At 45.4% G+C, this 15,472-nt stretch overlaps 1 protein-coding gene across 1 annotated transcript; it reads left to right on the top strand.

Annotated features, from left to right (window-relative positions):
- The first annotated feature begins 690 nt into the window (after nucleotides 1-690).
- Nucleotides 691-9,499, top strand: BATF (basic leucine zipper ATF-like transcription factor). Its single transcript, XM_080980054.1, has 3 exons — nucleotides 691-1,063; nucleotides 2,847-2,951; nucleotides 8,886-9,499. Exons 1-3 carry the CDS (start codon nucleotides 998-1,000, stop codon nucleotides 9,093-9,095), a joined length of 381 nt encoding a protein of 126 aa, XP_080836180.1. The 5' UTR covers nucleotides 691-997; the 3' UTR covers nucleotides 9,096-9,499.
- The last annotated feature ends 5,973 nt before the right edge of the window (nucleotides 9,500-15,472 follow it).

The raw sequence follows: 15,472 nt of genomic DNA, 5'->3' as shown, positions 1-15,472 counted from the left end.
TTTGTCACGCCCCTCAAGGATGACACCCAGGTTGTACCACACACCTCACACCCCCATTCCTACGCCCCTCAGAAACAGCTCCAAAAGCTTAAAATCACTACAGTGGTACCTCAGGTTAAGAACTTAATTCGTTCCGGAGGGCCGTTCTTAACCTGAAACTGTTCTTAACCTGAAGCACCACTTTAGCTAATGGGGCTTCCTGCTGCTGCCATGTCGCTGGAGCACGATTTCTGTTCTCATCCTGAAGCAAAGTTCTTAACCCGAGGTACTGTTTCTGGGTTAGTGGAGTCTGTAACCTGAAGCGTATGTAACCTGAAGCGTATGTAACCCGAGGTACCACTGTATTTTGTGTTGAGGTTTCCCCCCAAAAGCTCAACAATTTGGGTTTGTTCCCCAAAAAGATTCTCAACAATTTTGGTGGTTTCCTAAAAAAAAAAGTTCAGCAATTTGGGGGTCTGCAAAGTAAAAAGCCACTTTTTGGGTGTCAGGAATTTTACTTTTTGAAATATGGCAACCCTATCTTTATACTTAACAGACTTTATTGTTTCTCCTCCTCTTCTGAGATTTGCAATGTAGCCGAAACCGCTCTTTTTCTTCTTCTAACTGCCTTAAGTTATGCGGGTTTTTTTTCTTTTCAGACCATTTTGATTTTCCCAAAGGTTTTCTCTCTCTCTCTCTCTCTCTCTCTCTCTCTCTCTCTCTCTCATTACTTTTGATCTTCGGAGTTTCCGCCCACGTGACTTTCAGTTGCGTCCCTTGCAGCTTCCGAGAAACCACAGCAGCTAAGTTCTAAAGAGAGGGAACTATCAGAGTGAGCTGCAGACTCTAAAAGGACAGGAATGTAGACGCTGGGAGAGTGTCAAAGAAAGTGACCAAGAAGCCAGAAGGAGAGGGAAAGGAGGAAAGAGGAAAAATCAACAGAAAAGTAGTGGAGGAATCACCAAAGACCACCAGGAAGCAAGAAAGGAAAGACGACAGGCAGGGGGAGCTGTAAGCCATGCCCCATAGCTCTGACAGCAGCGACTCCAGCAGCTACAGCCAGTCCTCTTCATCCAGCAAACAGGTACAGTTTGGGCAATTCCTTTTGAGTTAATTTTATGGCCGTCTCTCCTTTTTTCTAGCAGGGCTCCTTTGAGCACAAAACACAGAAATTCAACAGATGCGGCGTCTCCTAGCATGGGGAAAACTTTGCCTATAGGATTTCTGCCTGTTTATGCTTAAAGGCACCAGAATAACTCCAGAAATGAAATATGAACTCCAATGGATACCGTCTTGCCACTTTGCCAAACACTTCTCGTTCATCTCGTGTGCTGAAACAGAGAGGAACAGAATGAATGAGAAACGTTCAGCGCTGTCGGGATTTTCGTAGGACTTTGAAGGAACTGATGTAGGGACAAACCCAGGAAAATGCTATTCAGAAAAGCTAAACCAAAGATAAGAAGCTAGGCAATAGGGTAATACGAAACAGTTAAAATCAAAGCAGTGCAGGGACCGAATGAGGAAGCTTGGTGATACTTTTGCAGAAAAGCATCACAAGTGTCATTGATGGCTATCGTAGCAGAATAACTGTTTACAGATAGGTGGCATAAAATGTCCTCATCTGCTTGGCACTGCTCAAGCCTCTGCTGGATTGTGCCATTCTCCCTGGGGTGAAGTCACGGTCCCAAAAAAGAAGAAACTTTGGAGGTCATAGAATCATAGAATTGTAGAGATGGAAGGGACCCCATGGGTCATCTAGTCCAACCCCCTGCGATGCAGCAATCCTGCCCATAGCCATCCCTGGGTGGGCTTGAACTTAGCAGCCAGGTGTGCTGATCCATTGTGGTCCTCTCAAGAAAACATTGAAGGAGTTAAGATGCCTCTAGCACCACAACCACCTAAGATGGGATAAGTTTTAAAATCCTAAGATGGAGACCAGATATTTACTTTGCTAGGAACAGGTCCTTAAAACTTGAACAAATCTGTGCAAAGAGTTCATAGACTCATATACTAAAGGAAGTAGGAACCCTACAAGAATTGTTAAACACAACTCAGTAAGCGATTATCCAAGGAAGGCATGAAATTACATCATTGGACATGATGTAATTTTTTTAAAAGTGAGGCAAAGACATGGGTGAATTGATTTTTTTATCTTAACATTTATATCCCTCCCTGCTTCTTTCATGAAACCCAAGGCAGCATACGTATGATTCTCAGGTAGTCCATCACCTATTGAGAGATACTAAGCAGGCCTAAACTGGCGTAGCTTTGTAAGCTGGTAGTCTCATGTGCCTTCACGCTATATCCTAGCACCATAGCTAGGTTGGGATTGGTAGGTTGGGGGACTGTTACATAAAACCCAATACTGTAGTTCAGGAAAGGGGAATTTGTGGCTCTTCAGATACTGTTGGACTACGGCTGCCATCAGCCCCAGCCAACATGGCCAATGGTAAGGAATGATGGGATTTGTAGTCCAGCAACATCTGGAGGTCATCCTTCCCTGCTCTAGTTAACTGAATGTAAGATGAACACCCCAACTGTTTTGTATTGAGAGTTCCAAAAGGGTTGTTGCTCAACTCTGATGTCTCATGTAATTAACCTGCTGGTTCTCCTGATCCTTAGATGCACTTACTTATCCTGCATTAGGAATTGGGGCAAATTTAGGGGAGGGGAGGGGAGGGTCCTCCATCAAGCTAATACTGAACCTGCCATGGAGACAATGGAGGAGGAGAGAGAATTGCTGAGAAAAACGCTTCCTTCTGCTTTCTACCCCAACATTGCCATTCTATGCAAGATTCTTACATGTACAGATGTTAAGATGGTATTCCTGTTGTCATACCTTGTATTACGTGATTCCCCTCACCCAGGAATCTTCGGATGATATGAGAAAAGTACAAAGAAGAGAAAAGAATCGTATTGCAGCCCAGAAGAGCCGACAGAAACAGACACAGAAAGCAGATACCCTGCACATGGTAAGAACGTCCATCCCCTACCCACCAGGATTTCTCTGGTATTAGCCCTGTTTCATGCAGGTGTGGTGATAAAATTGTTCCTGGACTGTACCTCCACAGACTGCAGGTTGGCAATTGTGTGGCTGGGTGTGCCTTTTTGTAAAAGCTCCTTTCATATAATTCAATATTCATTTTTTGTTGTTGTTGCTTTAGCAATCTGCCATATAGGGCCCTCACAGGAAAAGAAAGGCACTCTCTTCTTGATTTCCGGGAGTCTAGCAGGCAAATCAGCAGAACCTTTCTCCCTTAGTATAGTTCCCCCGCTTGTTCCTATATCAGCAATGATGTCAACTCATTTCAATACTTTTATGCACTTAATAACACAGATACCACAAATTATCCAGAGCATACACCCAGAATCCCATGGTATACTGTATATGCATTGAGGTGAGCATATGCATTCCTATACCTTCCACAGTACTGCAATGCTAGTACAGTGGTACCTCAGGTTACATACGCTTCAGGTTACATACGCTTCAGGTTACAGATTCCGCTAACCCAGAAATAGTGCTTCAGGTTAAGAGCTTTGCTTCAGGATGAGGACAGAAATCGTGTTCTGGCAGCGCGGCAGCAGCAGGAGGCCCCATTGGCTAAAGTGGTGCTTCAGGTTAAGAACAGTTTCAGGTTAAGAACGGACCTCCGGAACAAATTAAGTACTTAACCCAAGGTACCACTGTACTGAGCACTGGGTAAAAGTAAGCAGCAATCACACATATCGAACGCTATATCTGCATGTAGATACCAAGATACAGTATAATGGAGACAAATTCTCACCTAGTCTTCTCTCTGATATGCTAGTTTTATGTGGGCAAGTCGTTTTTCTTTTTCACCAGAAAGCATCCAAGCATGCAATTCCCCACCTGCTGTGGTACATTCCAAGTACAGATCTAGTCCGCTTGTTGCTCTTCTTTTCTGTCTGAACTAGGCCCGTGACTCAGCTCTGCACCAGATCGCTCACATTTATGGCCAATGTCTTTTGTTTGTGGCTCCAGAACTGCTGAAACTGGCCACAGTTGCAAACACAACTGCTTCTGCTGTGGGAAAAGCAGTATCTGCACAACAAGAGCAGTGCCTTTGTCTGAAGATAAAAGAGCAGATGGGGAACGGCAATAGCTCAGTAGCAGAGCACACAATTTACACCCAAAAGGTCCCAGGCATCTTTAAGGAGGGCTGAAAAAGACCCTTGCCTGAACCCTAGAAATCTGCTGCCAGCCAGTGTCGACAATAGCCTTCAGTAAGATAATGCAGAATCCAATGAGGCTGCCTTTGGAAAGATATTTTCAGCAGTACAGTGATACCTCGGGTTAAGTACTTAATTCGTTCCGGAGGTCTGTTCTTAACCTGAAACTGTTCTTAACCTGAAGCACCACTTTAGCTAATGGGGCCTCCTGCTGCCGCCGCACCACTGGAGCCCGATTTCTGTTCTCATCCTGAAGCAAAGTTCTTAACCTGAAGCACTATTTCTGGGTTAGCGGAGTCTGTAACCTGAAGCGTATGTAACCTGAGGTACCACTGTATGCCATGCCGCCAATCTTAATTGCAAACCGGACTTTAAAGGAGAGCAGCCTTGTTCTCTGTACGAAACGTTTCCCCGTGTTTTTGCACCTACAAGGAGAGGGAAGCTCCCCTCCCCTTTATCTTCTGGTGAATTTCCCCATTGCGTTGCCGCTTTCCCCAGCTGCTGAAAGAAACAAGTGAGAATTTCCTTCTAGGCCAGTAGCAGGTTTCCTGTGGCAGGTGGTTTTTCTACTTCTAGATGGCAGTTGTTGACCTCCCCACCCCCACTCCGTCTCCTTGAGGCCTGAGCCGCACGCTCTCTTGGGTCAGGATGTCTGTGGCCTAGGAAATACGCCTGTGGGCTTGGTGACAGGCAGTGGGAACCTACAGGCGGCGGAGGATACACTGCTGTCATTTCTCATAAGTCGCCGGCTGGGGAGAGAGTGCGGCCAATGAATGAAAATGTCATCCGCTATCAGCACAGGGCTGGGTTCTCTGCTTGGGTTTGCCCAGAACATGAGTTTACAGGAAGAAAACGTCAGTCAATCAGCCTGGAAACTCTAGAGTAGCTAGCGAAAAAAGGCTATGAACCCCACCCACACAGACCCTTTCCCACTACCACTTCTTAGATACAGTAATGCAGTCAAAAACAGAGGCCTGCTCATTTTTATTTATTTTTTAAATCCTGCTCCATCTGCTCTGGGTGGCTTCCAACAAAATATAAAGGAACATGGCAGAACATGAAACATTAAAAGCTTCCTGAAACAAGGCTGCCTTCACTTGTCTACAAAAAGTCAAACAATTGCTTATCTCTTTGTTTATCTGATGGGAGGGCATTCCACAGGATGGGGCGCCACTACCGAGAAGGCCTTGTTCCCTGTAACTTCCCTTTTTGCATTGAGAGGGAATTGCCACAAGGCCTTCAGAGCTGGACCTCAGTGTCCAGGCTTAACGATGGGGGTGGAGATGCTCCTTCAGGTATACTGGGCCGAGGCTGTTTAGGGCGTTAAAGGTCAGCACCAGCACTTTGAACTGTGCTTGGAAAGCGCACTCCGCCCCCCTGCCACTTTTGGGGCCTAGCAGACGGGAGAGGTTTCTAACTGAAAACTATATCTTTAAAGCAAAAAAAAAAAAATTATGATGCTTCTTGCTGTGGATCTCTTCTTTCTACAAATGTACCTAAGGCCTATTTTGCATGTTATAAAAGGGCTCCAGGCAATGTACCTTGTAGAAAGCCATACTTTCTAATTTTCTAGAATGTAATATTATATTTATATCCTGCCTTTTGTATAAGTAGCTCAAGGGGGCACACTCTGTTCTCCTCCCCATTTTTATCCTCACAACAACTTAATGAGGCTTAAGTTAGGCTGAGAGACAGGGACTGGTGCATGGTCTCCCAGTGAGTTTCATGGCTGACTGGGAATCACAAGGTCTCCCAGGTCCTAGATGGACGCTCTAACCCAGTGATGGCCAAACTAGGCCCACCAGTGGTTTTGGGACTACAGTTCCCATCATCCCTGACCACTGGTCCTGTTAACTAGGGATGATGCGAGTTGTAGTCCCAAAACAGCTGGAGGGCCAAGTTTGGCCATCCCTGCTCTAGAACCAGAGCTTCCTATCCTGTGGTGCTCCCTTTAGTGCCTCTCCCGAAGCAGAAGTCTCCTTTCCTCCTCAACAGCCTGGATGTTCTCAACATGAGTGGTTGTTGAGAGGCACCAAATAAGCAGGGCTATTGCAATTGGTACAGCAGCCACAAAAAATAATAATTAAGTGGCCTGCAAAGGCCCTCAGCAATTTTCAAGTGTCTACAGAAAACAAGGGACACGGGTGGCGCTGTGGGTTAAACCACAGAGCCTAGGACTTGCCGATCAGAAGGTCGGCGGTTTGAATCCCCATGACAGGGTGAGCTCCCATTGCTCGGTCCCTGCTCCTGCCCACCTAGCAGTTCGAACGCAAGTCAAAGTGCAAGTAGATAAATAGGTACCGCTCCGGCGGGAAGGTAAATGGCGTTTCGGTGCGCTGCTCTGGTTCACCAGAAGCGGCTTAGTCATGCTGGCCACATGACCCGGAAGCTGTACGCCGGCTCCCTTGGCCAATAAAGCGAGATGAGCGCCACAACCCCAGAGTCAGCCACAACTGGACCTAATGGTCAGGGGTCCCTTTACCTTCAGAAAACAAAGTTGGGGAAACCACTGCCCTATACCACACTGGCTCACTTGATGTGTGTATTCACATGGAAACCCATAGCATGACCCCCAAGTTCTGTACACATCTGCATGGGCCACAGTTCTCTGTTGCAATTCCTGTGACTTTGGTGACTGAAAAAAACAAGTGTCACTACAATTGTGGGAATTGGCAACCGCAAACCTCAGAGATCATCACTTCATCTGTTGTGGAGAAAATAATTACTGGATGCCCTCCCTCCTCCTTTTCAGCTTCTAGCTCTGAAGAACAGAAGCAAATTGAGTAGCACAGGAGTAGCTGGGGATACACCTCCCTGCCAGGAAAGATGAAAGGAAATAATTCTGGTAATCTAGACAGGGCTGGAAGGCAGCTAAATTATTGCCCGCCCTCTCCTTTCTCTTTCAGGGCCAAACTAGACTTGACATTAAATGTGTCTTTGCTTTTAACTTTTTAAATACAAATAACACCAGTTGGGGGAGGAAGTGATAATTATCTGGATCTTATGGGGGTATTTAACCATTTCCTCCCCTGCTGAAGTTCTGAGGAAAATCCCTCCTCTGAAGCTAGTATTTGCATTAAAAGGAAATTCCCCCATTGGGGCCTTAAGAGATGAAGAAAGGGATTGCTTATGCTGCTCACAGGACATAGCAGGATGCAAGCTAAGACCTCTTTCTCCCTTGAGCTGCAAGTATCAACCTGTGTTTTTCATAATGCCCACTGTTAAAAGATACAGCTAGTTTCTTGAACTGTCCTAAACTCATAATTAACTAACCACCCTCCACCAGTGGCTGATCTTGGGGTCTCAAAATTTCAGCAGCACCCTGCACGGTGCAAAAATTCAGTGCCTCTCCGCCTCTCATGCTGCACTCTAAACCACCACCTCTATCCTCCACCTTATAGTGAGATCCTGCTTTCTTTTATTGATATCCCCAATGTATCATTTCCATGCCCTTTTCTCACTTTTACTAGCATGTTGGAACCTTGTTTACTCATTCAGGTTCCACACTGATAATGGTAATCCATCAGTCTATTAAAACAGGGCTATATACAGTTCCTTGACAGGACTTTAAAATAGAGGCCTGCAGCAGGGCTCCTTGCCCCTTACTAGGAAAGGAGGGAAGAGTCTGGGCTATATAGGATTCTCTGGGGAAAGTTGCATGCTTTAAATCAGGGGTGGCCAACTCCCAAGAGACTGCAATCTACCAATAGTTAAAAACTGGCAGTGATCTACCCCCTTTTTTGAGGTTCTGGTCTAAGTTGTAGAGCTTTTTTAGGGAGGAGGAAAGCCCCGTTTTTAGGGGTTCAGGTCACAGTAGTTGAGCTTTTTTTAGGGGAGACAAAATTGGGGGGAGTCGGTGATCTAACAGTGATCTGCCAGATCCGCTCTACTTCCCCATGGGGAGGAGTTGCGGTGGACCGCATGGCCATCCACTCCCCACCAGGGGCCGGGGATCCCGGCCACATCAGAACCCAGCCAGCCAATCCGCTGGCCAGGGCCGTTTAAACGGAGGAGCGAGCCGGAGGACTTCCTCTTGGACCGGACTTCCTGCGCAGCAGGCAGGAGTCAGATATACGTAGTTGGGTCCAATCAATGCTTAAGCCAATACTGCTCACATTCTGTAATTCAGTAAAGTTGTGGCCAAATATGCCCAATAACTTAAACTTAATATTTGTGTCCTGGTGTGAGTTATTTCCCAATGAGGGGGTGGCTGAGGGGTTTCGATACGCAATAGATCACGATCTACCTGTTGGACATGCCTGCTTTAAATGTAATATAAATTTATGGTGTGGATGCAACTTCCTTCTTTCATCCTCTTTTACCTCAGTTTTTCCTCGCCGTGTCACCTACATAAAATTAGGCCAAGGCCTGCATTTGGCCCTTCAGCCAGTGGACTGCCCCATTTTCTTTCTCCACGGTGGGCCTATAGTTTCTGTTATGTACTGAAGTTCTCACCCTGGGCCAGCAGGGGGATACTGTAGATAGTTATGCAAATAAGGGATCAAAAGTGACGTTCAGTGATTGGATAGTTTTAGAAAATTGTTACAGTTACATTGTACTGGAGCTCTATACAAGCAGGCTGACTGAGCCCTTCAGTTCAGTTCTGTCCTGGCCTGTGAATAAACAAGAGCTGTTTGAAGAATCGCTGCGTTGTCTGATACGTTCACCCACAACTTAACAGTTTCTAACTGATCCCCCCCCCCTTTTCTTTAAAGGAGAGTCAAGACTTGGAGAGGCAGAATGCTGCTTTGCGGCGGGAGATCAAGCAACTGTCAGATGAACTGAAACACTTCTCTGCCATGCTGACTTCCCACGAGACTCACTGCTCCATCCTCCATACGCAGCCCCCAGCACCCACCGAAGTGCTTTTCACGCCACTCCCCTTTCCCCAGACCCACATCAGTGCCCCATGCTTCCAGCACTGAGAGCAACTTCTAGGACTGGGAAAAGTTTGCAGACTCCATGCCTGGACAGAAGGAGGAGGAGAAGAGATGTACTTCATCACTATGGACCATTTGGGGGGTGGTATTCCCATATACAGTATCTGTTGGCTGGTGCTGTCCTGAATAAGGAGTAAAATGTCAGTAGGATTTGGCCTTTGTGAAGAACCTGTGACATGCTAGACTCACCTGCAGGGTATTGTGTGTGTGATTTAATGTACAGTAACCACTATCAGTACTGTTCTGTTGTTTGCACTGATCTTCTTATCACAGAGCCTTGTACAATAAGCCATGTTCTGTTGTAAAATGTATACTAGTGGTTCTGTGGACACAGAGAACAAAAGGTGTTGTTCCATTATTTTTTTAAATAAAGATCTCTTTTTTATATATATACAGTATATATATATAAGTTTAATGTTTTATTTTTTAAACCTGGTCTGACCTTCCCTTGCAGAGTTAAGAAGCAACGAGACAAGGAAAACTGGGCAAGGAAGCCACTATGAATTGTTGCTGCAAATTCAGGACAAAATACATGTTCTACATGATTAGCAATGCTGTGCTTGGGGTTTTGTTTGCTAAATAGCAGCCACAGAGGAGACCAAGGCGGACTAAGACTGCAGTGGTGGTGGTGGTCAGGGAATTTAACCCTCTGTCCTAGCCATGGTCCTGATCCAAATTCCTCACCCACAGCTGCTATTTGCCCTGGGAGGAAGTCATTCTGAGGCTGCTTCCAGATTGTCACTACTTTGCAGGTGGGATTTAAGGATATGATGGCAAATTTAGGGTTGTACAGTGAAAGTGGACTTGAACTCTTCCAACCACAACAAACCCACTTCCAAAAATATCAAACTTTCTGTGGTAACTTGCGACACGGTAATGCACTAGCAAGTTTGGGGTGGCAACTGAGTGGTGCATCGTATAATAACCTTCCTCCAAACAAGCAGACACCCCGAAAAGTTTTTGCAAATAAATCAGGACAAACGCTCAGTAAAAAGGTGGTCTACTCTGGTGGATAGAAAATCTGGTCCTGAAATTTTTTGTAATAAGTTATGCAATACACAGAGGCAGCGAGCTGTGTAGTTATATTACTAATTGGTTTGGGAGATACAGTACAGCACAGCTATGGCACAAATTCCATAAAGCCAGGCATAATCTGTTCTGTCTTTTGAAATAATTACATAAAAACACCAAATTTGAAGTATTTCCTGTTACCTCTAGGACTGAACCTTTCCCCCTCTGATGGGAGCTACTGTCCAGTCCGCCATATAGCTGCAATGGAGAACTTGAGGCTGCATCTCTGCACATTAAAGACAGCTTCCATTGAGAAAATTGGACCTGATAAATACTTGTTAAAACTTGTGTTAGGGAACAGGGGTGTAGACAGGATTTTTGTTGGGGGGAGGCAGGACTTTGTTGGGGGGGCAGAACCGTCATGTTACTTAAGCACTTCTATTGTTTTACTTGATGGGGGGCAGCTGCCCCTCCTTGCCCCCCTGACTATGCCGATGTCAGGGAAGGTGAGGGAGAAAGTGAGAAACCTGCAAAATTCCTGATGCCTGCTTGTGTGCTTAAAGCAGCTGCTCCCATTCCCTATCTTACTAGTTTTCCCAGTGATTTTTCTGATCTGAGGAGGATTTGAGGCTGTGGTAATTCTCAGCTGCAACCTTCTTCAGTGGAATAACATCCACACTGTGTCTTTTTGTCCAGAAAGGGTCTTGTGTGAGAAGCTTTGATAAACAGAGAACATATTGTTCTCCTGCTGTGGAGCAAATACTATTGTTGCATAAAAAAACTGCCATAATTCCCATACAGAATACAAAAATGGCAACTTTAGGCAAAACTAAAAAAAAAAAAAAAAGCTCTTATCACCGGGGTTTTCCCTCCACACCCAGCCCAGTGATCTCTCAATTGCCTTGCATAGTACAGTGGTACCTCGAGTTAAGTACTTAATTCGTACTTAACCTTTTCTTGCAAGGAATCCTATTCGGAATAAGGGAATTTCCCTTTAAAAAAGGGAAACGTTGACAGCTATGGTGGTGAAAGTACAGTGGTACCTCTGGTTACGTACTTAATTCATTCCGGAGGTCCATTCTTAACCTGAAACTGTTCTTAACCTGAAGCACCACTTTAGCTAATGGGGCCTCCTGCCTCCACCGCGCCGCTGGAGCAAGATTTCTGTTCTCATCCTGAAGCAAAGTTCTTAACCTGAAGCACTATTTCTGGGTTAGTGGAGTCTGTAACCTGAAGCGTATGTAACCTGAGGTACCACTGTAGATATGAAAAGCAGGGGTGGATCTCTCTAAGGCTCTCTAACTGGCCCTCAAAGACTCTCTCCAGGCCACGGCCCCTTCCCAGCTGCACCGCCTACCAAATTTGCTTTGCACACACCCCTCCAGTGCTTTCCCCTATTCCGTCCTTGAACTCTGATTGGTCCTCTTGCTTCCTTCGAAGGGGAACAGAGAGGGGTGTGTAGACACTGACTAGCCTACTGTACAAAGGTAAAATTTGCATTCATTGCTCTGCCCTCTTAAGGCACTGGCCCCACTCATCCCTGGCATGTGGCCCCTAGAACATTGATCAGAAGGGAATGTGGCCCCTAGCTAAAATATACAGTATTCCCCACATCTGCCCAGAATCATGGGGGCAAGTGAGGATGGAAAGCCCCATGAAATGTCCCTTGGACCTTTGAAATACCCATTTATAGTAGAGGGAGGGGAACTATAAGGCACTCATACAAAAACTACTAGTGGGAAGTCCTGCCTAAAAATAATTTTTTAAAAAGCCACTTCAGGTGGGCATATTAGGAAGCTGCCTAATTTGGTCCATCTAGCAAAGTATTGTATTCATTGACTGACAGCCGGTGACTCGCTAGGATTTCAGACAGGAGTCTTTCTCAGTCCTACCTGAAGTTTGTTTCTTTGCTTATTTCAAATCTATGCTTCCAGGTGCCATAAGAAGGCTGCAGAGATAGTACAGGACAGTATGCACCCTGGAAATTATCTCTTTCAGCTTCTGCCTTCTGGAAGAAGGTACAGGGTTATAAAAACTAGGACTAGCCGTCTGAGAAACAGTTTCTATTCAAATGCGATTTTGGTTTTAAACGCAGTGTAAGGTAGTCTCTATGGGAGTATATTGAATTTAATTATGGGGTATCAGAGTTTTTAGGGGGGTAACCAGGCTGGGATAGCTGGGATAGCTGGGATAGCAGGCTTGTTGGTTTTTCAATGTCTAATATAGATTTTTTCAGTTTTGTTGTTCTGTACGGGGCAATGGCAATAAAGATTATCGTATTGTATTTATATATATAAAAAAAATTAATATACCACTGTAGCCTCCAAGCAATGTAAGGATTGAATCTGGAACCTCTTACATTCAAAGTATGTGAATACACCACTATTAGTGATGGCCCTTCCCCCTATTCTGAGGCAAATATTCCTTGTGGGATTAGAAGCCAGAGATCAGAATTAAGAATTTAAGAAGAGCATGCTGGATCAGGACTACAGCCATTTAGTCCAGCATCCTCGAAGTGGCCAGCCAGAAGCCTGTGCGAAACCTGCAAGCAGGACTTGAGTGCAACAACCCTCTCCCCTCCGGCATCTGCCAGCAACTGGTATTCAGAATTCGTAAGGCAAGGTCTTGTATAGTAAGCAATGCTCATACTGAACGAAGAGGCTGTTGCGATGTCATTGTGTAATGCCAGGAGGCCAAGTATCAGATGGATTTGAACTTCAAGTCAATGGAGTAAAGCAAGCAAGCATACAACAAGTTGCAAAACCCAGGAGACTGGTCAGTGTGAGAATAAAGGTAGAGGAAATGTAAAGAAGGAGCAAAACTAGGAACAAAAGGAGGTTAATTTACCTGCTGGAGGACTAAGTTTGGAATCTGTGTCAACAGTGGAGGAAGAAGTTGAGGAGGACTAGAGGAAGACCCTACTGCATGGCTCTTTAAAGTTTTAAATAGTATCTTGGTTTTTCTCAGAAGGGGAAGAAATGGAGGCAGTGACAGATTTTACTTTCTTGGGCTCCATGATCACTGCAGATGGTGACACGAAATTAAAAGACGCCTGCTTCTTGGGAGAAAAGCAATGACAAACCTAGACAGCATCTTAAAAAGCAGAGACATCACCTTGCCAAGAAAGGTCCGTATAGTTAAAGCCATGGTTTTCCCAGCAGTGATGTATGGAAGTGAGAGCTGGACCATAAAGAAGGCTGATCGCTGAAGAATTGATGCTTTTGAATTATGGTGTTGGAGGAGACTCTTGAGAGTCCCATGGATTGCAAGAAGATCAAACCTCTCCATTCTTAAGGAAATCAGCCCTGAGTGCTCACTGGAAGGACAGATCGTGACGCTGAGGCTCCAATACTTTGGCCACCTCATGAGAAGAGAAGACTCCCTGGAAAAGACCCAGATGTTGGGAAAGATTGAGGGCACAAGGAGAAGGGGACGACAGAGGACGAGATGGTTGGACAGTGTTCTCGAAGCTACAAACATGAGTCTGACCAAACTGCGGGAGGCAGTGGAAGACAGGAGTGCCTGGCGTGCTCTGGTCCATGGGGTCATGAAGAGTCAGAGACGACTAAATGACTAAACAACAACAACAATAAACAATGCTTTAGCATAGCATCTGTTGAGCATAACCAAATATGAGTTTTTCCATCTTTGAGAGATGACCAACCTGGCCGCAACCAATAAGCAAATTACAGGCGTTTGCAATCAAGGGTAGCATTATCCCTTTCAAACACAGAACAAAAGCACAGTTTAGGATCTTATCCTAACCACGTTCTCTAGACTAGAGAATAAGTTCCCCTGATTCCAGGATGACCAGCTTTCAAGTAAGCATAGTACAAAATGAAGCATTTGTTGCAAATGCTGACATCTATTGGCCCTAAGGAGAACTGCAGCATTAACAACTAAGAGTGCTGAACTTTTAAACAATGGAATCCTACACTGTAAGTACACCTTAACTTAGAATCAAGTCTCACTGAGTTCAGTGGAGTTCACTCCAAACAAAGTATGTGTGCATTTCTGATTCAACACAATCCGTTTAGATAATGGTTACTTGTGTTAATGCAGACTATGATAATCTTATGATGACTAATTCTGGTTACACCTCAAAGGTCAGTGCTGAACCTCTTCACTTGCTGACACGTCCAACTTTGCAATCACATGATTTTCATTTGTGACATTTGTTTTAAGTTTCAATTTCATTATAAATAAGGACCTCACCCCAAAAAAGGGGGAGGAATCAGGTAATCCCAGATAGGCAGAAGACCCACCTCGCATATTGTGCATGGGGAGATGAGCTTTTGGTCCTTCCTCCATCATGCAAATTAGAATGCCAGCTCAGGCGGGGGGGGGGGGGACAAAACTGCAAATACAACAGCAGGATGAAAATGTATTAAAGAGTAGTTAAGATAAGTGATTAGTAAATAGCCTGATTGTTTATCCCCCTCCTAAAACATGGACATAAAGCCACTTTAGGCAGCTAGATCATATGGGATTTTTCCTTTATTCTTTTGGAGGAGGGCTGGCCCTACCATTGGGTAGAGTCAGGCCACAGGGGGGCATAGAGCCAAGGTGTTGCAGGAGAGAGCTGTGGGTTGCCCTGCACTCCCTGCTGCCCTCATGTCTGGTGCACTCCCTGTCACAAGTGTGGAAGTGAAACCCAATTGCAAGTCCAGCTGACTTCTGTACATGGAATGTGGGGCAATAATCATCTTGTCCTTCACCTCGGGCAGCAAAATGTCTTGGGTCATCCCTGCTTATATACCTGCTTTCAAGTGTACGAGAGAATTACCCTCATCCTCACGTTCTCAAGATGGAGGGGGAGGGAACAGCTGCAGTCGCCTGCGGTTCCTGCGCAATGTTTGCCATCTTGCCAAAGGTTGCAGGCAGCTTTACCTGCAGCAATTGCATGTTGATTGCCCTCTTAAAAGACAAAGTCCAGCAACTGGAGGAACGCGTAGCTACGCTCCAAAGAATTAGGGAGCTGGAGCTTTTCTTGGAAGCAACAGAGCACAACGTCTCCACCAAGGAGGAGACAGGGGACTCCCCTGACAAGGAGGCTAGTACACCAACACAGGAGCCAGATATATGGAGAAACGTGACTCAAAGAAGTAGGAGGCCCAGGGTTCGCTCTGATTGTTTAGAAATACACAATCGCTTTGAGGTCCTCTCCCCTAGCATGGAAGACGAAGAGCAGACTCCATTTGAGGATCTCTCCCTCATTACAGTCGATCAGGTATATGAAGACGAGCAGCAAAGTCAGTCCTCAGGGAATGTGCAGGCGACCTTGGAACGGACAGCTCACGGAAGAACCCCGACCAAACCTAAGAGGAGGCGTGTAGTGGTGATAGGGGATT

The sequence above is a fragment of the Podarcis pityusensis genome (assembly GCF_964106645.2).
Source record: "Podarcis pityusensis genome assembly, chromosome: 1".
NCBI lineage: Eukaryota > Metazoa > Chordata > Lepidosauria > Squamata > Lacertidae > Podarcis > Podarcis pityusensis.
Note: the sequence above shows the minus strand (reverse complement) of the source record. Positions and strands in the feature narration are given on the sequence as shown.

Coding starts and splice junctions, on each gene's coding strand:
- BATF (XM_080980054.1), top strand. CDS start 998: ATGCCCCATAGCTCTGACAGCAGCGACTCCAGCAGCTACAGCCAGTCC. Junction 1,064..2,846: donor CCTCTTCATCCAGCAAACAG/GTACAGTTTGGG, acceptor CCCCTCACCCAG/GAATCTTCGGATGATATGAG. Junction 2,952..8,885: donor AAGCAGATACCCTGCACATG/GTAAGAACGTCC, acceptor TTTTCTTTAAAG/GAGAGTCAAGACTTGGAGAG.